The sequence below is a fragment of the Acomys russatus genome, chromosome 18 (genome assembly GCF_903995435.1).
Source record: "Acomys russatus chromosome 18, mAcoRus1.1, whole genome shotgun sequence".
Lineage (NCBI taxonomy): Eukaryota > Metazoa > Chordata > Mammalia > Rodentia > Muridae > Acomys > Acomys russatus.
The window spans coordinates 8,740,645-8,763,739 of NC_067154.1; the positions used below are offsets into that span (position 1 = coordinate 8,740,645).

Genomic DNA, 23,095 nt, shown 5'->3' on the forward strand with positions numbered 1-23,095 from the left:
TCTGCACATTTTTCTTGGCTTTCCTGAAACTCAGAACATTTTAACCTTAGCAGAGGCCTGTGATAGATTCCAAGTTAAATTTAGTTAAAACCTAATGCTCCTGTCTTTGGAAGGGGCTTTCCACCAGAAATCTGGCCTGTGTTTCAACCCTGTGCATATTGTTCCTGTCACAGTGGATCTTTTAAGAGCTTACATGTTGCTCTAGAGTTGGAAACACATGCACGTATATGCACACAGTCATGTATACATATGCATACACATATACGTTCCCACACACCATCTCTAGAAATGTTTGAGGCATTGGTCCCAAGGCCATAGGAATACTAAAATATAAAACCTATCGATGCTCAAAACCCTTATGAAATGGAAAAAGACTTTTTTTTTGGTAACTTACATATTATCTCCTCAGGTGCTTTATTCTGTGTACTATCACATATCAAATACACTGTGACTGCAGTGCAAATAGTTGTCCCACTGTGCTGCTTAGGAAGTAATGACAAGAGAAAGGCTCATGCCCATGCTTGTGGGATTCCTCAGTGCTTTCTGTCTGTGTTTGGTCGGATCTGCAGACCTAGACCCCTGCAGATGCCGAGGACCAGTGATGCACATGTGGGCACAGGCACTGCCATTAAAAATCTCACGACTACAGTGCTCAACGTGAGACAAGCACTCCCTCCCCTTCTGCTCTGTTACTGGCTGCCATGTATAAGGTGCTTGAATGGAAAGGCTTCTGTCTCCTTGTAACCTTTTCTGCTTGGTTACCACCTTGTCTTTCACAACTTAATTTGTAGTGTGGTCCCTTGGTCTTCATTCCAAGCTACAGGAGCTAGCACTGTACAAGCTCATGAGGGAGAGTGCTGTCCCTGTCTGAGCTAGATTTTCATCTGAATTGTTAGTGTTCCACTTAGCATAACCTCTTTGAGCTGTAATTTTTAGTCCTGTTTTGTTTATGCTTGGAGGCACAGCTCGTTACTGTTACATTCCTCTTATCTGTCTACCACTGGGTGACAAGAGGTCTGTCTGTCTGGTTAGCTGAATAGTGTAAGGACTAAGAAACCTGAAATGTAATTGTTGTCCAAGGCAAGTCCTGGACAGCAGATGTATAGCTAAACATCCCCGTTGTCCCAGAACACCTGCCCTTGGGCAGTGGGAACTCTGTGCACACATGCAATATAGCCCCTGCAGGGAGTGTGCACTTCCCTTTGTGCTAGCCAGGTGGCCTTGCTGAGTTGTTTGTCTCACTGGCTGGGCAGAGAAGCTCACATTCTTTGAAGATGTCTCTGATGCTGCTTGTCCAGTTAGGACTCACTCCAAGGCAATCAGTCCTGGGTCTGGGACAGAACAGAAGGAGTTGAGGCAAGTTTCCTGCTGTTCTGATTCCTGTGCTAGTAAAAGAGTAGCACGTGGGCTGGAGACATGGCCCGCGCTCTGTTCCCACCCCCACACGGCAGCTCACAACCTCTTAAAACGTGAGTTCCAGGGGACCCAGTGCCTTCTTCTGACTTCCCAAGGGTTCCTGCATGCATATGGTACACACAACCACACCCCCCCCCACACACACATGCACAAATAGATACTTTTTAATTTTTTTATTATTATTTTGTGTGGGGTAGCTGGAGTTATGGATGGTTATGAGCCACCATATGGGTTCTGGGAATCGAACCTGGGTCTTCTGCATGAATAACAAGTGCTCTTAACCACTGCACCATCTTTGCAGCCCCTAAAATAAATATTTGTTGAGAAGGGAAGAGGAGCAACATAGAGCGAGGCACCGAGGCATGAGGAAGCAAGACGCTGTTCATATAGTATACTTGGAGCGCACCTTACTGAGGATCAGTCGTTTTCTAAGACTGTGTATGCTTAACGTATCTGGCATCTAGGAAAATAGTTTCCGTAGCCCTCATCTCAGTTCCTCACTTTTTAAAGTTCAGTTTTCATGCTAAATGACTAGCTATTCTCTACCCTTCCACAGGGTCACATTTCCTTGTAGCCACTCTCATCACACGGGCTACGAGTTGGGGTGGGCTTGTATTGGAATTTGGAAGTTGAGGTAGCTGGCACCTTGGATGCTAGTCATTCCAATACCTAATGACAGTGGGGCAGTGGTGAGTTTGGTCATCTTCCTGCTAGTTTTCTGAACCCCAAGATTAGGAGTAAGAAGGGGCTTCTGGTTAGCATGATAGTTATAAAGGTAAGGTACCGATTGACTGTTTCAAGGCCTTTATACTTTCACTTTTCATCTCCTACAGGACGGTAATGATTCTGATGAGTTCATGTGAACTGAGCAAAGGCCCCTGGGAAGACACGAATGTGCAGACATTACAGATCTTTGGATTTCATCTATGCTCTGAATTACAGCAGAAGCCAACCAACCAAAACTCTACCTTCATTCTACATAGACATCGTTCATTTTTGGAGTTAAAAAAAAAAGTCATTCTTTTTGCTGATGGAAAGAACAGATGTATACTATAGCTGAACTTGAAGAGAACGTATAACTTTAGGAAGAGGAAAATATTTTTTGCAGAACGTACATCAGTACCTCACAGAGGCTGACTGCCTCTGTCCTTGAGATAGACATTCAAGCAGACCAGCTCTGGAAGGTTTCTGTGGCTGTGGTCTGTCCTGGAGTCAGACGTCATGAAATGCGCTTCCTCCTTCTAAAATGTCTCTATTTCTGTTAAGTAGACTATTGGTGGTTTACTCAGGCCAGGCTCCCCTGATGATTTCCTCATGGAAGAAAGGCATATGGGTTCTGAAGACAGTAGCAGGACTTACTTAAGCTGGCTTTCAATATTGACAAGTTCTTTCTTGCTGGTGTCAGAGTAGCTGGCGCAGCTCGTAGCTTATTCTGGGGTTTTATGTTCTCGCTCCTCAAGGTGAGGGCCCCTCAAAGTGAGGGCCCACTCAAGGTGAGGGCTCCCTCAAGATGAGGGCCCACTCAAAGTGAGGGCCCACTCAAGGTGAGGGCCCCCTCAAGGTGAGGGCCCACTCAAGGTGAGGGCCCACTCAAGGTGAGGGCCCCTCAAGGTGAGGGCCCCTCAAAGTGAGGGCCCACTCAAGGTGAGGGCTCCCTCAAGGTGAGGGCCCCCTCAAGGTGAGGGCCCCCATCTTAGCATCATACTTAGACAGTTGGTCCTAACCAAGTTTGAGAACTGGTCGCCTGAACCACAGGTGACCCAAGCCCCAGATGTGACAACTAGGCTCCGAAGTCACTTCTCTGTGTGGAGGGAGACAGGAGGGGCGGCTCTGCCAGTAGTAACACAGATTGCCTCATTTTGTCTTGACTGTATCATGAAACAAAAGTCCACAGTGGGTTGCAAGTTTTAGAAAGAATCGCGCATTTTTCCTAACCGGCTAAGTCATCTATTTCCTTACTTTGAAATAATATTTATGTTGGATTGTAACCCCAGAATTGTAGGCTCAGTGATTTCACATGTAGCGCTGTATTGGTCTGAGCCACCTGCTCCCCAGTAGAAGCCTTCTTAGTGCAGTGTTTAAGGGAACCCCTGCAGAGACAGCAGGACAGTGAGAAGAAGAGCAAAGCCTGCAGGGTCATGAGTGGCGTGCATATCCATATTTTAACATAACACACAGTGCCCACAACACTAGTGTGCTGAGCCAGCAGAAATGCTTTCTTCACGGACAAAGGCAAAACCAGAAGACCCGTGATCCCTGGTGTTCCAAGTTCAGTATGTGTTGAACTGGACAATTCCCTGAGGCATAACTCATTAGCCAAATTTGAAGGGTATGGAAGTCAGTGCCAGAGCTATGTAAGAGAGAGAGAGAAAGAGGGAGTGAGTGTGTATATGTGTGTGTGTGTTACTTAGATTGGAGTTCTGTGATTTAAAAATATAATAAAAGTATCACTTTTTATCAGAAAAGACACATATATGAATTCTTAGAACTTGTATTCTATTAAAAAAAAAAAAAAAGCAGACTCCACATCCCAGCTGGTTTGAGGCTAATTGTGCTATAAAACTCATTTATCAGCCAGGTGCGGTGACACATAACTGTAATCCCAGCACTCAGGAGGCAGAGGCAGGTGGATCTCTGTGAGTTCAAGGCCAGCCTGGTCTACCAAATCCCTGAGTCCAGGACAGCCAAGGCTACACCAAGAAACCCTGTCTCCAAAAACAAAACCAAATGCATTTATCGTAAGTTCTGTCTATGAACTTAAGTCTTACGCATTCGAGGTACGCATTGGGCCACACCCCCATCGCCTGCACGTCCTGTCATGAGGCCTGCAAGGGTGGACTTCTCACATATCTGGTGGCAGGGCTGCCCAATCCCTGCAGACATTCCTTTAACACTTCAGCTCCTTTAGTTCATGCCTATAGACACCTCAGTAGGAGGCTCTGCTCCCAGCGTTGCCTGTGTCCCCTCACCTTTGCATCTTCAGGACCTTGAGCACACACACGGGGAGCTTTTGAAGACGATCTCCTCAATGTCAGGTGCCCAGCTCACAGGGGAGGGTGCGTGGTTGACTCAGCTTGCACGGGTTTAACATTTCTGAGTCCTCACAGTTGAATACCTCACTCTGTTAACTGTTCTGTGCCAACTGTCCCCCGGCCCTCTGCCCCAGTCTTATATTTTTCCAGTTCACTTGGTCTCAGAAAAGCAGAGACCTTTTCTTTTGAGGACATACTTCATGAATCCAACTGCTGTCATCAAAGCCATCATTTCTTGCTGTTGGCATGTGTCCTAAGTGATAAAGAAGTTCCAGATTGTTCTATGCTTATGAGCTGCACCTTTGATCAGATCTGTGTGAGTGAGAGTTCCCTGCCATCTCTTTCCAGTCTCCTGCCTCTGCCCTCAGTGCAGAGGAGGCCTGCCTTATCACTTAATTAACTTCACAGACTGCGGTTGTTACATCTGGGTAGTTTTAGCTCTCCTGTTTCTTACCTTTTGCTGTGAGGTCAGGATGCCTCGGCAAGGTGGCTGCAGTGCTTATGTTAGAATGGAGCTGAGGAAGGTTACTTAATTGGCAAAGTCTTGACCTCAGCAGAGTAGGAGGCTTTAGTTGAACCCATCCAGGGTCTCTGTTTTGCTGCTTAAACTCTATCTGGAGGTGGAGCTACTAAAAAACCTTTGAATTGTTCCTTGTCAGTGGTCCTGTTCCCCCACCCCCAGGAAAAAATGCAGCACGTTAGCCTCCAGCTAAACGTGAAGCCCTGCTACCCTTGTGTGTAAGGGGTGGGGGTGGGGAGGATGCTCTAGGTTTTCTAAACTGGGACCATTTAAGGGGAAAACAGCTGGGTAGCAAAATAGAGATATAATATGATCTTCCAGCTTGCCCTTGGTCTTGAAGCCAGCATGTGGATGACATCCCCAAATTGAAAACAGTCATATTAGAGTGGATGGGTGACCTTTCAGCTTTAAAGTAGAGCATAAAACAACAAGCCAGAAGTTATAAAGCTAGAAGCTTAAATTCCAGATCAGGCGTCAGGCTCCACCCACCTTACTCCAGCAAGTTCTCTAAAGTTGCGCTTAGCGTTCATCCCCTGCGAGGTACCTGGGAGCCCAGCATGGAAGGCTCCGTGTGCGTCCTGTTAATCATGAACACTGGTTTGGAGGTGTGCTCTGTAAAACACAACAAAACCTTGCCATTTGAGTAAAGCCATGTGTGCCTGCAGGGTTTCTCCATGTTTGTCCTCTAGGGGCTCATCCTCTATCTGTAGTGGGACATGTGTAGTGACTTTAGGGGAGCCAGGAGGAGAGTCTTATATAGTGATACCTTTCAGTTGCTCTGGGGCCTAAGTAGGGGGAGAGGAGGAAGTCAAAGGAGACTATTACCCAAGAGTCCCAGAACTGCAGGCTAAAAGGCCACCATCATCTGCAATTCGATTCTCTGTCTACCCCAAATTCTTACTGGTCTATCTGGACTTTGGGCTGGTAATGTTAGTCTGTTCTGTGTTGCTATGGTATAACTTGCAGCTGGAGGCTTTATATGCAAAAGATTTGCTTGATTCTGGTGGCTTGCTGAGGTGTAACGGCGCTAGCATCCTAGCGAGGGGCCTCTTCACTGCACCACGACACAGAGAAGAGCGAAGGAAGTTGCTGCGAGCGGGAGGGATCAGGCATGGAGTAGGGACGGGCTTTATGACTACCCACTCTTGTGAGGACTGATTTCCTGTGAGGGCCCTCGGCCATTCGTGGTGGTGGAGCCCCTTCGAAGTGCTTGGGCAGTACCACAGGGACCAGCTTCCAGCACACGAACCACAGCAGCTGGAAGGAACCTACAAATCTGAAGGCTTCCTGGAATGGTTTCCCTGGTGACCAGAGGGCTCTGGGTTCTGTTGGTTCTGCGTTTCACCCCTTCATCATAGCACATACTGTAATGTTCCTGTTTATAGAGAGAAAGGTTTTTTTCTCTCAGGCATAACAGTAGTTGAATTATTTTTAAAAATACACTATTATTTGAGAATTTCATACATGTATACAATTTATTTTGCTCATATTTCATTTTCAATTCATTCCAGATCCCCTCCTATGTCCACTTTCTAGCCCTATATTTCCCCCTCCTTTAAAAAAAATAGTTCACTAAATCTAACTAGTGTTGCCCATATATGCATGGGTGTGGGTTGGCTTCTCTGTAGGAACATGGTCAAGTGGCTTGCCCTCTCCTGGCAACCATCAGCTGTCAGCAACTCTTCAGCTAGGGGTGGAGGCTCCCTTGTACACAACTTGACATTGAAATATATGTACATTGAATTGCATGTACCTCCATCTTGCACGGGTTACTTTTTGCCTTTTTGATTTCACAGCTGTTAGAGGAATTTTGGGCTTTTTAATGACTGCACTGTACCCAGACCACACAAAACACAAAATGGGACCTTGCCATTGGCATGCTCTGGCTGGCGCTGACTCAGCATTTTCCTCATTTGTAACCAGCCATGGGATGGCAGCCATGGGGAATAATTGTTCATTCTGGGAAGCCATGGAGCTTTCTCTGGTTCTCAGACCTGGTGAGTAGGTGTTAATATTTAAGGCTAGAAAAAAAAGAAATTCTCCACCATCAATACTGTGCTTCCTTCTCCCATCTATACCATCCTATAGCCCCTGGAGTAAAATATAAAACCACTTTGCCACACAAGCCTGATGACACGAGTTTATATTCAGAACCCATGTAAAACAATAGGAAAAAAAAAAAAAGGCCAAATAATGCCAGGTGTCTGTAATCCCACTACCCCTAAGTGAGATGAGAGACGGAGATAGGAAACCCACAGTCAGCTAGTCCACAGTACCGCACAACAGCAGAAACGAGAGATCCCACCTCAAAGTAAGGTGGAAGACAGACTCAACTCCCAACAGTTGTATTTTGACCTCCACGTACCCGCTGTGGCATGTCCGTGCACCCTAGCTGGCGGGCTAGCACACACACACACACACATACCTGAGCTCCGTGGGAAATGGCCCATGGAGGATTAGCCATTTGCTTCTTTGATGCTGGAGGGAGGAGGGTGTAGAAGGAGCATGTGTAGGTAGGAACAGGACTAGCTCTGGGCAATTCCAGGCCAGTAACCAATTGCCTTTGATTCTCTGCCCACGCTCAGCTTGCTCCCTTAGCCAGATGGGGCCCTGTCATCTCACCCCATCAGAGGAAACTAGGGAAAAGAGCCAAGCAGTATTTTTGCACACCCGGACTTTCAGAGACAGCCCTGTTACTGTGTACAATATTATAAGTGGCACGCCTCTCCTCTGGGCCGCCATTTGTCATCTGGAAAGTGAGGAATGAGGCCAAAGCGGAGACTAAAAATCACAGTGCCGTGGCATACACAAGGCAGATGACGTGTAAGGAAGGCAGGTGAGGTAAGCATACACTGCTAAGGCCATCCTGAAGATGCAGCCACAAATGCTGCTGCAGGGAAGCCAAGCTTACAGAGTGAGCCGGAGAGCTGCATTGGAGGAGCTGAGCTTCATAGCATAGGACAAAGGCAGTGGCTCTTCCCCCCAGGCACCTTCTTCAACAGGGTTTCTCTACTTCACACTTAAATGCCATCTTAGAACCAGACCAAGTTTCTCAGTGTTTCGATCGCGTTGCACCTAAGCGAGGCTTCATTTAAAAATATTCCTCTTAATCTGGTTTTAACCAAACTTCCATATGAAACATTCTTCTGTACAGTCACTCTTCAAGCCACCCCCAGTTCCTTCCTCGGGTCTGCACCTTCACTCTGCCCTTCCCCCAGAGCCAGCTCTAAGAAGGCCAGCTACTGAATAGCCCAGATGGGACTGGACAAAAAACGGGAAAGGCTGTCTAGGTATTGGTGGCCTCCAAGAACGGGTGACCAGATGCTAGTTCTTCAAGGCTTTTCTGTGGGTGCTTGGAGTGTGCTAAAAATGAGTAGGTGCCATAGCTCCTGATCCAGGGTGACTTCTAGCAGCTCCTTACCCCTGTGTCTGAGACTGGAGCCAACTTGCCTTGGCAGGTTGCCCTCCCCAGTGAAGACGCTTCACCTTGCCTGTAACCCATCTTTCTTTTGTTGCTTTTGTTTAATCAAAAGGAAACTTCCCTCATCAAATGCGGTGAGAACAGTTTGGCCAACTATACCACTGCCTCTCCACCTGTTCACTGTGGGCACTCCAACCTGTGTCCTGTCTGTAGACTTCTCCAGGCTAGGTCATTCTCTGTGGGAGACCGTACCAAAAATGGGCCTGCAGGCACACTGAGGCCGTATCAGAAGATGGCATGCCGGTCTCTACCTAGGACATGGACCTCCTCTACCCCAGGCCACCTATAGGTTCTTGAAGAGCCCTGAGTGTTGAAGAATTGCAGCTCTCCCTAGAGGCCTGTAGGTTTACTTCTGTGTGTCCTGTTGAGTTGTGCCTCAAAAGGCTGTGGAAGTGACTGCTTTTTTGGTCACTTGACAAGACCCACAATGCTATGTCATGTAACTGGACTACAGTTGTACACGCTACTTCTTGCTCTTTATTTTGAGATGTCATGGACATCCCAGAGTTCTAGATAAAGTTTCTACATTTTTATAGGTTGGCTCCAAGTTCTTCCATAGTCCATGAGCGGTGGGCCGTGCATTGGCCACAAACTGCCACTCAGTTTGAGCAGGGTCTTGTCAGGCTGAGTGAGCGCTGAGCTCTCTCTAGCCCTTATCATCTGAAAATGTATCATTTTCTGGGGCTTCGTAAAAGCACCAGATGTATCCCTGGGCGACAGAAGCTCTTGATTTGTACCATCCTAACCAGGTGCCCATCAGTGCCCTGCGCAAATAAGAGACGGAGGAAAAGGCCAGCAGAGGGCAGGCGAGAGTAAGCCGGTCTCCGCTTCTGTTTCCGGTAATCCTTATGAATCCGGATCACCGTCCTGCACATGATCCGGAGGTTGAACACAGCATCCTGCAGCAACTGGGAAGACATATGCTCCTAGGCAGCAGTGGTGTCTCAGAGCACTTTACCGTTGGACTAATTGAAATACAACATTGCTCAATTGATTAAAAAGAAAAAAAAAGAAAAAGAAAAAAAAAAGCTGTCAAGAAGACAGTGCTTGTATTTAAAAACAAGGTGTTGGTTCTGGAATCGGCTTCTGTCTCTCTTTGTGCACACAATAATGTGAAAGTTTCACAGTCTCATCTCATTGACAGGATGGTGTTGAAGGGTCTTCGGGGGTTATTTGAGCCCATTACTCTTCTGTGGTACCCTCTGCAATGGCCTAAACAGAAGGCTGAGCCCTGCCTGGGACAGAAGCTCAAGTCAGCCTCACAGTGGCTTGAGCTACAGGCCATCCTGGCATCTGGTACCGCGGAGTCCAGGTCGGATTTCTCTGCCATATGACTGGCTTTGGAAGGTTTGAAAACAGCTGTTAGCTGCTCCCAAACACTTCCTTTCTTTTGATTCACTAGGACCAGCAGGGAGAGCAGGCTCCTGAGATCATGTGGAATGTGGGCCCCCAACAGCTCCTGTTTGCCTGACTGCTCAGAGAGGACAGCCCTTGAGCTCTGCAGGGTCTCTAGCCAGGACCTCAGATGGCCAGAGCGTGGTAGAGAGGGTTCTGTGACTCTGAGTCCATTGTCAATCAAACCACTACTACCTGCCTTACTCTGGGATTTGAGATTTTCTGCAACGTGGTATAAGACTTTATTTAAAAAAAAATAATGTATTTATCTATATTTTATGTACATTGGTATTTTGCCTGCATGTATGTCTGTATAAGGGTGTTGGATCCCCTGGAACAGGATTTACAGATAGTCATGAGCTGCCATGTGGGTACTGGGAATTGAACCCTGGTCCTTTGCAAGAGAAGCCAATGCTCTTAACTACCAAGCCATCTCTCCAGCCTTAGACTTTACAAAAATTAGCAACAAATACACAAAAGAGTATGTGGACAGATGCAGTTACCTGAAGAGTTACCACAACAACAGAAGTCCCCTCAAAGCCCACTTTGATTTTTTGGTTTTTTTGTGTGGGTTTTTTTTTTGTTGTTGTTGTTTGTTTGTTTGTTTTTTGGAGACAAGGTTTCTCTGTGTAGTCTTGGCTGTCCTGGAATCGCTTTGTAGACCAGGCTGGCCTCGAACTCACAGCGATCCGCCTGCCTCTGCCTCCTGAGTGCTGGGATTAAAGGTGTGCGCCACCAGTGGCCAGCGTCAAAGCCCACTTTGAACCCTTCCCTCCATTCCTACAACTCTTGGGTTTTGTCATGTTTTTTCCTTGCTTTCTCCAACTTTCACCCTGATGGGCACTCCTCTAAAACAACCCACAGTTAGTTTCTTGTCACTTTGAACTTCATATGGAACCTATGTCACTTTTCGCTGCAACTTCTGCTGAATATTTGGGCATTTGTTTGTAAGAAGGTCTCCTTACTCTGGACCCTAGCCTGGTCTTGAACACTCACTCAATGCTCCCGCATTAACCTCTACAGTGCTGACGTTATTGGCCTGTGCCACCGCCACTAGCCTTCAATATTGTTTTTGATGCTTTTTTTCTATTAAAGATGTCTTGGAATCCATCAACGAACTGATTTGAATCCTAATTAGTAATTCTAAGATTGCTTTGTGGAGTGTGTGCACGCCTGTGTGCAGACGTATGTATGTACACCAGTGTGGAGGCCAGAGATCAACCTTAGGTGTTGCTCCTCAGGTGTGTGTGTGTGTGTGTGTGTGTGTGTGTGTGTGTGTGTGAGAGAGAGAGAGAGAGAGAGAGGGAGGAGAGAGAGAGAGGCGAGGAGAGAGAGGAGGAAGAGGGAGAGAGCGAGAGAGAGAGAGAGAGGAGAGAGAGAGGGAGAGAGAGAGAGAGAGAGAGAGAGAGAGAGAGAGAGAGAGAGAGAGAGAGAGAGAGACGGTCTCTTAATAGCTTGGAGCTTGCTGATTCAGGTGAACTGGCTGGTCAGCAAGGTCTAGGCATCTGCTTGTCTCTGCTGCCCCAGCTCTGGGTTACAACATGAGCCACTGTACCTGGGCCCTGCAAATCAGACCCCAGTCACCATACCTTCAGCACAGCACTTTATCAGCCGGCCCACCTCCCCAGCCCCATAATCACACTCATAACCATCATCTATATGTCTGCAAATTCCCTGTCTATATCATCTACGTGTCTGTAAACGTTCTGTCTATATCATCTACGTGTCTGTAAACGTTCTGTCTATATCATCCATGTGTCCTTATGTTCTGTCTACATTATCTACGTGTCTGGAAATGCCCTGTCTATATTGTCATTAGGAAATTGGAATCACACCCAATGCCGCAGGGCTTGGATAGTTCCTTTACCAAACATCCCTCTGACAGAGATCAGTCCAATGTTCAGCATTGTTTAACACACTCCACCAGTTGCAAGACCTCTGGATTTTGCCTTAATCTGGGCAATATTTTCCTCCTTGCTCACATGGCCATTAAAACACACCTTGTTTGAAGTACAGATAAGAAGTATTTTTGGCATCTTCCTGATATACCAGTCCTGCAGCCTGAAAGGAAAGGAGGCAAGGCTTAGGGACTGTGAACATAAAACTGGCCCCCGGATTCCATGATTTCACCTTCAGCTCTTGGCAAGCTTTCCACCTCCAGAATTCTGGGAATTCACCGTGGCCCTTTGGAAACTCAGCACCGCAAATTCAGATCCCTTGTCTTGCTCTCTGTGCTTGACATAAGCGTTTGAGGGGTCACTTCACCAAGGTACCCTTCCCACGGGCCAGGAAGCTAGGACTCATCAATGTCAGGGGCCAGAGAAGGGACGGGGACAAAGTCCTTAATGGTCAGCTTCACAAGCCTGGTAGATGACATCACACCTGGCTTTGAGCAACAGGAGTGAGATTAAGGGCCTGAGGATGGAGGGGAAAGCACACCTGTGGGAGGAATGAGTCATGAGGCACCAAGGGAGGTCACAGCTAGAAAGACTGTAACCGGTCCGCTTTCTCCATCTGGAATACGACAGTCGGGCTGTAGACGAAACAGCTGAGTGACACCCTAAAGTGAACTTAAGGTGTTGATGAAGGCCTAACCGGTATAGAGGGCTCAGCCTCAGAGCAAGGAAATCAGATGTGGAAAGGGGGTGTCAAGGAAAAGTGGGTCAGAGAACCTGATTGGGGTTCTGATGAGAGGTGAGTGGGTTACAGCAGAAGGGGCTGAGGATAAGGCTGAGCAAATAGATACACTGAAGATGGTGACAGTGTGGGCTGAGGGTGTGGGACAGTCTGCTGAAGAGGGGCAGGGGGGCAGGAAGAGGCAGGTGGGGGTCAGGAGGGGTGCTCCCCTGAAGATGCTGGGCAACAGGAACACAGGAGTCCCTGGTAGCCAGAGAAGAGGGTCCTGGGAGACAGTAACTGACCGGGCAGCCTTTCGGTGGGTGACAGTGTGAGTTAAGGGTCTGGTTTCCTTCATGGCTTTGGGAAAAAAAAACAGGCAGAAGAGTTGAACAGGAGTCAGCCATTTTAGATGAGGAGAAGGGTGGAAGGTGAAAAGAGGTTTAGGATGAATGAAATCATAAGGGGACCGTGAAGGACAGCAGCTTTTGCAACAGCAGCTCCAGGGATGAAGCATTCAGGGTGACGACAGGACATGGCAAGAAGTGTGATGCGGAGGGAGGTCCAAGGGGCTGGCAGATCAGTGTGAGGACTAGAGATCTCTGATGCTGCTGACTCACAGCCTCCCTCTGGGGAGAGGATGAGCTCACTAAGCACAGAAACCCAGAGACAGGCACTCTGACTATGAGCCAAGAGTGCAATGCACTGTGGGTAGGCACTTCTGGAGTCTTTATTCAGCTTCACTCTGGCCAATACTGGCTCTCCCCTCTCTCCCCCCCACCCCCTGTGGTGGGGGGTAGGAGTTTATTAATGGGAACTTATCCATCTCCACAATGGGCACCTTTTTCGGTGGCATGGAACAGACATGTGACATGTGCTGCCATCCACACTGACAACAGCCACAGGATAATCATTTAAAAGCCAGCCATGGGCCTGGAGAGAAGGCTTAAGAGCACCACTGACTGTTCTTCCAGAGGTTCTGAGTTCAATTCCTAGCACCCACATGGTGGCTCACAACCATCTATAACTGTAGTCCCGTGGGATCTGATGTCCTTTTCTGGTATGCTTGAATGCAGACAAAACACCCATACACGTAAGATACATAAATAAATATTTTTAAGCTTTAAAAGCTATAATGTAATGCTCATTAGCCAACTACATGCCCAGACTTAGCACTCACAAGCATTTCATTGCAGTTCAGTTAGTCAATACCAAACATCAAAATCCACCCTAGGCTAAGGGAGGCTTCTAAAGCCCTGGACAAACCCCACTCATGCATGGTACAGTGTGTTTCTTCCTGTATGGCCACACTCGCACTTATGTTTAATTCACAAGCAAGACACAGTGAAGGAGTATACTGTGATGAAAGTTATTTACAACTTATAGACTGCTTATTTCGGAATTTTCCATTTAATACTTTCAGGCTGAAGTTCACAGTTGGTAACAGATCATGGGGGAAAAATTGCTGGCAAGGGGGCTGTTGTGCCTTCTGGTGTTGCGTTCCAAATATAAGCACTGCGTCTTTCACCCAGGCTGCAAAGTGACTCTGAACTTGGATGGTTCAGGGGGGCGGGGAGGGAGTTGATGGCTCTTTCCCTTTCAGAAGAAGCACATGAGAATCGTTCTCTGAGTTTCTGTGGTTAGGAGAACACGGACATCTGACCTCAAGGAAGGAGGAGACAAAGACTTGCCCTGTTGCCTTCATACAGTGCTCTGGGATTTTAATTGTCCTGGGAGGGAGAGAACATTCACCCTCCAATGTCTTTGGAGCTGAAAAGCTACTTTCACATATCATCATCATCATCACCATCACCATCATCACGACCACCACCATCATCATGACCATCATCATCATCACCATCATCATCATCACCATCACCATCATCACGACCACCATCATCATCATCACCAGCAGCTTCACCATCATCATCATCACCAGCAGCTTCTGCTTTTTCCCAAGAAAACACTTCTCATTCTCAAGGGACCCAGAACCACACCCTCTGCCTCCCTGTATTTGAAAAGAGGGGTGGTGGGCCTGGAAGGAGAGGTCCCATAGGTTGAGCCCCAGGGTTCTGTGGAGTCTAAAGGGTCCCAGGCCTCCCATGCTCCTTTGAACTCCATCCTTTTCTTCCCCATTCTGGTCTAGTATTGTCAAATGAGCTACCCCCCGCCCCCATCCAGTTCAAGTAAGTAAAAATTCATGAGGCGCTTTGTCCCCTTCCAGCCTGGCTTGAGTCCTTGATGAAGGAAATGAGTCTTCCTGGTGAGGTCAAGGCAGTCTGATGTCACGACAGGTGAATGGCGACCCGATGACAAAGGGCCCTGAGAACACAGAGGAAGGGCGATTCCCAGGCCAGGGCCAGCAAAGTTTCTCCAGAGAAAGTAGTGTTAGGTAGCGCTCTGGAAGGGCTTCTCAGAATGTCCCAGGGTGACTCCAGGTGAGTCAGACAGTGCCACAGTGTGTGAGTGCTCAGGGCACGGTGTGTGAGGGCCTCTGTGTGTTGGTAGCAGAGATGGCACCTGAGGGTCTGGGGGCGAGCCTGAGGGGTTGTAACTAGAGATGAGGACAGCAGAGAAGGTTTGAGGGGCATGGACAGACAGACAGAGAGTAGAAACTTTGCTGGCCCCAGTATGGGAATCTCCCCTCCTCTGTGCTCGAGTGGATTTTTGTCATCTGGTCACCATTCAACTGAGAATGATCTTGAATTCTTAACATTACTATCTCTGTTTCCTAATGCTAGGATTATAAACATATCCTGCCACACCCCCAAAACTTCATTTTTTAAACGATATAAACACATGTCTGATTTTGTATATCTATGTGTGGAGATCAGCGAACAACTTTTTGGACCTCAGTTATCTACTTCCACCATGTGGATCCCAATAATCAAACTGGGGTCCATCTGATTTCGTAACAAGTGCCTATACCTGTTGAGGCATCTTCCCGGTCCTTAATTTTTATAGCAAGAGTTCGCAGGAATTAATTCAAATATCAAAATCAATTAAGCCTACATTTGGCAAAGCACACTAAGGTAATCCTCCCATTCCTTTGTGTGTGTGTGTGTGTGTGTGTGTGTGTGTGTGTGTGCGCGCGCGCGCGAGCATGCGCGCGCGCGCACGCGTGCACCTCTTTACATCCTCTTTTTTTTGTGGTGGGAGGATTAAATACAGGGTCTCAAGTATGCTATGTCAAGTACTGTACCAGCAAGCTCCTGTCCATGTATCCTATCAGTCTTATAACTGTTTTATAACATGGAGAGTTACTATAGCAATATAGTTCAAAATAAAAAGCATATTTAATATTGAGGAGTCTGGCCATGCTATGACTCTACCTACTCATTCTCCTGTACATGCCTGCTCCATTAGGCTGGGTTTAAACATATACATGCATCAGAGGCTGGAGAGTTGGCTCAGCAGTCCAGAGAACTTGTTACTCTTGTAGAGGACCTAGGTTCGAGTCCAGATTCCCACGTGGTGGGGTCATATATGTATAAAATCTATTGGATCCATTTAGTGCTGCTAATATGCACATGTGTTTAGGGCTGACCTATTTGGCCAGTAGGGACCATTCTAACCAGTGTTTTAGTTTTTTCACGTGTTCTCATTATTCTGTGAACATTTTCTTATTTTCTGGTATTTAAAAAAAAAAAATCTAAGCTCATATTATATATATATTTTTATAGACCCAGTCATTTTCCATGGACTCCTGGGTCTTTCTGTTGTTGTTGTTGTTGTTGTTTGAGGCAGGGTTTCTCTGTGTAGCCTTGGCTGTCCTGGGCTCGCTTTGTAGACCAGGCTGGCCTCGAACTCACAGGAATCCACTTGCCTCTGCCTCCCTGAGTGCTGGGATTACAGGAGTGTGCCACCACGCCCAGCTCTCCTGTGTCTTTTAATAGCGCACACGTCGGGCTCAGTGCACTGATTTCCGTGGGAGCCTTGCTGCCCTCGGACCCTTTGTCTCCTCTTCACACTCCTTCCCTTTTTGCTAAACTAGGGAACCAGACCACTGCTTCCAAGTCCAGCTAATCCCATGACCGGCCCTTGCTTTCTCTTCCCTCAGGTTTATACCTATTTTCTCTGACAGCAAGGGAGCTGTCCCAGTTCTTCCGTGTGTTTTTATTCAACTTAGGGATACAGCCAGCTGCTGGACTCCCCCTGCCACATTCCCTGGTTCATTTTTATAAGGCTTCCCAGTACTGGCCACCTCCGATAAGTGGCATTCAATCACTTTTACTTAAATCCTGTTGGTCAGAACGCAAGTCAACAACCCATCTTATTACAAAGGAGGCTGAGAATCATGTCTGTACTGTGCCCAGGTGAAACAGGAAGCATTGTGGACGATAGCTGGCCAGTGTCTGGCACCCACATCGACACTGTTCCCAGACTGTGGTTAATCAGTGCATGCCCTGGAGATAATTCTTATCAACGTACAAAAGACATCCTCGTTCCTTTAAAAAAAAAAAAAAATCTTGAGTATGCCGTTTTCTTCCCTTCACATTTCCTTGGTCTCTGTGCATGTCTGTGTGAACCTGCAGATGCCATATTTTGTGTGTGGAGGTCGGAGGAGTTAGTTTTTTTCTTCTACCATGTGAGGTCTGGGACTCAAACTCGGGTTATCAGATTTGGCTGCGAACGTCCTTACCCACTGATTCATCTCACACACACCCCCACCCCACCCCCGTGTCCTGTTTTCTACGTGTGCCATTTTAAAAACAGTTCCTCCTAGATGGGCACTTGGATTAAGTGTTGGGAGGCGGGAGTGTACAACTCTCCATAAAGTCATTTTGTACAGGTACAGATTTATTCAGTTAAAGATGGGGGGCAGGGAGCACATTATGGTTTTGGTAAACTTACTAAATCACCTCCTGGGGAGGTGGCTTGAACCCAGGTCCTCACATACACTAGGCAAGTGCTGTACCACTTACCTCTGCCCAAGCTGTCCTCTTTTGCAAGCATTTCTCTTATTAAGAGGTAAGCTCAGCTGGGCGTGGTGGCCCATGCCTATAATCCCAGCACTTGGAGAGGCAGAGGCAGGCAGATCTCTGTGAGTTCAAGGCCAGCCTAGTCTAGAAATCGAGTCAAGGACAGCCAAGGCTACACAGAGAAACCCTGTCTTGAAAAAACAAAACAAACAAACATACCCCATATGCATGTAAGTAAGCAAGCAAACAAGAAATATTTTTTTTAAATCTTTTAATTTATGATTTTCCTTATTCTGTTATTATAAAAGCTTCATAAAACCATTAACAGGTTGGACCATGATATTCAAGGTAACTTGCTTCTGTGTCTCTAAGCCATGGTTGGCCGCTCACAGTTGGCTCTAGAGCAAATTCTACTCCCTTTAAGGTGAAAGCTATGTTTTTGTGTCAACAGCTGACAATATGTTTTAAATAGTCTAGTGTCCCATATGCCATGTCAACCGTCAGTAATGATGAAGGAGAAGCTCCTAGGAGTCTATCCCTCCATGTTGAGCTGTTGGCTACTAACGGACTCTGGGGGAGAAACAGTTGTTGTCTTCAGATGTGTACCCAATAGTGAGCCCACCAGACTCCAGGGGGTAGTTGCAGACAAACTGCCTGTGCTCACACAAACTCCTGGTTAAAATCACTGGGCCCCAAAACAAAAACTACAAGGCATGAATGTGGGAAAGAGACGTGTCAGGAGGAGGAGGGGCAGACAGGGGTGGCAGGGAGATAAAGGAGGGTAGGGATGTGAGAGGGAACAGGATACACTATATGCAGGTATGAAATTGTCAAAGAATAAATTTAACCAATAAAAACAACTCAAAAAGAAGAGGAAAACTCAATACTTAGCAATAGTGCAAGATCCACGAGCTGCAGATCGCAGTCATAGAAAGTATAAAAGTAAATAAAAACCAGTACCCATCTCTGGCTGTGCTGTCACTTGCCACCCAGCTCTGGCTGCGCCACCATCACCACCAACTCTCATTGCCACAAAGGGATTCTTTAGAGGCAAAGGCATAATATCGCTCAGTGTGAGGTCAGAAATCACACATCCCACACCATTTGATGTCTCTGGGCTTATGGGCTGTTTCTTCCCTTTTCCCTTATGAAAGCTATTTGCTGAAGGAACCAGGTTATTTTCCCTCCTGACTTTCCACATTCTAGATTATGCTGTGTGAAAGAAAAGCTGCACCTGGGTAGTTGGCTGATGGTGGTGACAAACAACATTTGTGGTTTTAGAGAGCCGCAATGTTAAAGGCCCGGAATCAAATTATCTTCTTGGGCTGTCCTTAGTTTCCTGATAGCCGTTTACTGTGACCTCATGTCCTTGCGGTAAATACTTCGGAATGTGTAAACCGACTCCCATCTTCTAACAACCCCAAAGGCTAAGAAAAGAATGTCACCATGTGTCATCGGAGACCTATGGCAGAGATTTCCCTATTCAGCTGTAACTCCTCACGAGCCAATGTATTTTTAAAAAATACCTTGATTCGTGCCTAGAAAGATGGCTTGGCAGTTAAGAGCACCTGCTGCTCTTGCAGAGAAACCAGGTCCCATTCTCAGCACCTACATGGCAGCTGACAACTATCTGTAACTCCGGTTCCAGGCGATCCAGTGCCCCCTTATGGCTTCCTCAGACACTGCACATGTGATGCACAGACATACACACAGGCAAAACACCAATACTCATTAACAACAACAACAAAAAAAAACCCTTAAAATGCCTTGATTTGAGACCAACAATATGGCTTAGTGAATAAAGGTGCCTGCTGCCAAGCCTGAGATCTGGGTTCCGTCCCTGAGACCCACATGCTGCAAGAAAGGGTAGGCTCCTAGGAGCTGTTCCTTCATCATTACTGACAGTTGACATGGCAATCTTGTGCAGGCCCAGTGCAGACAGCTGTAACTGCTGTGAGGTCATTTGCCATGGCTGTGTCCTGCCCGAAGTCCTTATCCCTGACTTCCTGTTCTTACATTCTTTCCACCCCTCTGGTGTCATCAGAACCTTAGAGGATGTGACATAAATGTCCCACGAATGTCCTGTTTAGGGCCAACCACTCAACCATCATTTATGCTCAGCACTTTAATCACTTGGTCTAAGTACTTGGAGCCGCCATGAATGGCTTTGCATTTAGCGACATTAACTGCGGGCCTTTGTTGGTCTGGCCCAGGTGTGGTGGGTTGTTTTCTATATCACACATTTCCATAAGTCACAAATGCCAGCATGTATGGTAGATTTCTGCCTCCATTGCTCCGGGCCTGGAGCCTCCCTTAGCCTAGCACCCCCCACTTCTGAGGAACAGCAGATCACCTTTCACGTGTTCATGGTGTCTCCTGTGTAGACACCCTTCGTGTGCTCCTACCTGTGAGAAAGAGAGGTTGGTAAGGATGGCAGAGCAGCGTCTTGACTCAGAGGCTTCTACGAAATACAAACAGAGGCTGTGTGACTCAATCCTGCAAAATAATTTGCAGAGAGAAAATGGTATGCAAACGTAAGGTGAGACTGTTTTCATTTTCAGTTCCTTCTCAAGAGAGGATTGTTCTTGGCCCCCCAAGCTACAAGACTGTAAGACACGGGAGTAAGGGGGACTTGTTCAAACATAAGAGAAGCCTCTCTTTGACTTTTGCAACCGACCACTACCTAATTCACTGACCAGGGGTGTTAACACCTGCTTCCAAGGGTAGAAAAGCCCAGACCCGGTATGTTAGTCACCAGCAGAGAGGGTGGTTAGGGGACAGGGAGACGAACAGAGAGAGTGTCTGGGATCTGGCAAAGAGTTGAAATGTGTGAATCAGAGTTGGCTGTGGCCAGACATCTCAGGCATCTGGGTCAGGCAGATGGCACAGCTGGATTTTCTGGCTCCAGACTAAGCCAGCGCCCCATTCCTCTAGACACAGGGGGGCCCATCAGCTGGCAACTGGCCAAGGAGGCCATTGCTTCTCAGGGTTTAGGGGAATCGGCGAGTGAAGAAGTCAGTCTGAACTGGCTTCCATGGGACTCGAACCCTGTATTCCCCAGTTCTTCCTTTAGCCTAGTACTGAATTTCAATCACCCGCAGGTGTGTGCAACTGCAGGCTCTGGGGTTCACTGAAGAGAAAAGCAGTGTGGTAAGGAAGCTCAGGTAAGAGATTGCAGCAGAGACCAAATCTCCTGACTTGGTCCTTACTTCTCTTCCCTGGTCCTATTACCTAGGTCCTAGGTATGGACCAGTGACCTTTTAATTTTTAAAACATTTTTGTTGTTGTTGTTTGTTTGTTTGTTTGTTTTGAGACGGGATTTCACTGCCTTTTGATTTTTAAAATTAAATTGACATTCATATGAGCAGATGTGTGTGTGTGTGTGTGTACATGAGATTGTGTACATGCCATGGGGCACATGTGGAGGTCAGAAGACAGCTTTCAGGGGTTGGTGCTCTCCTTCCACCTTATCGAGGCTGGGTCCCTCTTGTCTCTGCTATGTGTGTACTCCAAGCTGATTGGTGCCCTCACCAGGGATTGGACGTTAGGCCTTGAGTATAATAAGGGCACACTATGCCAATGAGCCACGTCCCTGGCACAGTTCCCATAATGGCAACTTTATCTGATGATGCATCTTGCAGAAGGGACCCTGTCTGTAAACAACATGTGATTTCCATTTGGAGGTTCCAGTACTTGTCACCTCCCTGAAGAGTCTAACTTTCCTAGGGAAAGATGACTATGGGCAAAGATGACAAGAGGAAAGTCAAGGGAGCCGGACTGCCTATGGTTAGACTTCTGTCAGTCACCTTTTATTTTTATTTTTTGTTTTTGTTTGTTTGTTTTACTTTTGATCTTATCTTCGTGATGGGGTATCTGGAGTCCTAAGTCCCCTTCCTTCTCTGTTCTTTTCCTCCTGAGATCCCCAATGCCCAGTCCAAGGGGCAGGTATCTGACTTAGAAGGCAGAGAGGTTTCCACCCTGTGCCCTCCACTTCTTGCACCACCCTCCTCCCTATCCTGTGCCCTCATGTTCTTCTGAGCCTCTCTCTCCAGCCCTGGGAGGTAGCCTAGCTTTTCCCAGAAGCACCCTTCCAAACTAGGACCTGTTTCCTCCCGCTGGGAGAGCTACTGTCTTGCCGTGTCCACGTCTCCCGGTCTCACCTCCAGAAAGCACGTGCTTCTTCGTCCCTGTTGCTGCCCACGTTTGCCCACCTTCTTCCTCCCTGCCCTCTGTTCTTATTCGTGTTGTCTCTTGATTTGTTTTCACCTAAATCCTCCTTCCAACCATCTCTTCACCCCCTCTAATGTCTCTCCTCAACTAAGCCTGCACTTGGAAACACTCAGATGGAAATCGTCCTTTCAAGTGCAAAGTCGGGGAGGAATTTAGGCTCCTGCATGGCTCCCAGGTCCTCAGGGCTCACACTTCTATTTTCCTTCTGGACTTTTCCTCACAGCACCTTCTCTGCTCCATCTGCTGAGCCTGTCCTGTTCCTCCATGCCTCCATGCTGTTCCTGTTGGACCAGCTCTTTGCACTCACCCCCTTTCCTTTTCCATTTCCTTTCCCAGGATTCTTCCTTGGCTGAAAAAAAAAAAAAAATCTCAACTTAGATGTCACTTCGGCAAACATTCTTCTGTCTCCCTAATCATTTCAGTGAGAATGGTCCCCATAGACTCATAATGTTTGAGTATTTGGTTCTCAGTTAGTGGAACTATTTGGGAAGTATTAGGAGGCATGGCCTTGTTGGAGGAGGTGTGTCAGTGGTGATGGGCTTTCAGAGTTCAAAAGGCTCGGGCCATGTCTGTTGTCTCTCTATTTTTCTATTTGTTTGTGGCTTCTGTTGCCATGCCTTTGTTCCACCATTGTGGACTCTGACCCTAAGCCCAATTAAACCCTTTCTTCTACAAAGTGCCTTGGTCATGGTGTTTTATCACAGCCATAGAAAAGCAACTAAGCCGGGTGTGATGGTACACAACTTTAATGCCAGCACTCTGGAGGCCAAGGCAGGTGGATCTCTGTGAGTTTGAGGTCAGCCTGGTCTACAAAGTGAGTCTAAGACAGCCAAGGCAGAGAAACCCTGTCTTGAAACAAAACAAACAAAACAAAAACAAAAACAAAAGAAAGAAGGAAGGAAGGGAAGAAAGAGAGAGAGAAAGAAAGAAAGAAAGAAAGAAAGAAAGGAAAAAAGAAAAGAAAAGCGACTAAGCCAGTAATCTATATGTTCTTTCATTTCAGGGACAGAAATTTGGTGACTACTGTGTCTCCAAGTGCCTAGCATAGCATCTGACATGTAGATGACACACATAAAACCCTTGTCCAGCAAATGAATATATGAGTAAGTAATTAGATACCCATGGTCAGGTTAAAAAACACAGGTAGTATTTTTAATGAAAAAGACCCCAGAAGATCATAGATTTGAATACTTGGTTCTCGTTGGAGGAACCACTTGGGAAGGGTTAGAAAATGCAGCCTTGTTGAAGGAGGTGTGTCATTGCGGGGTCAGCTCTGAGGTTTCAAAAGGCTCTCGGCATTTCCAGTGTCTCAAGATGTGAGCTCTCAGATACTGCTCCAGCGCCTGCCATACCCCTGCCATGATGGCCTTGGACTCTAACCCTCTGAAACTGTAAGTCCCAAGTGAACTCTTTCTTCTATAGGAAATGTCTGTGAATTGCCTTGGTCATGGTGTCTTACCACAGCAATAGAGAAGTAACTAGG

At 47.0% G+C, this 23,095-nt stretch overlaps 1 protein-coding gene across 1 annotated transcript in view; it reads left to right on the forward strand.

Annotated features, from left to right (window-relative positions):
* The window catches only part of Ccdc25 (coiled-coil domain containing 25), a 29,503-nt gene extending 25,290 nt beyond the window's left edge, over nt 1–4,213 (forward strand). Inside the window, exons 9-10 of the mRNA XM_051160729.1 lie at nt 2,250–2,876; nt 3,078–4,213. Of these exons, the coding sequence (XP_051016686.1) occupies nt 2,250–2,279 (30 nt within the window). The 3' untranslated portion in view covers nt 2,280–2,876; nt 3,078–4,213. The remainder of the gene's footprint in view (nt 1–2,249; nt 2,877–3,077) is intronic.
* Nucleotides 4,214–23,095: the final 18,882 nt, after the last annotated feature.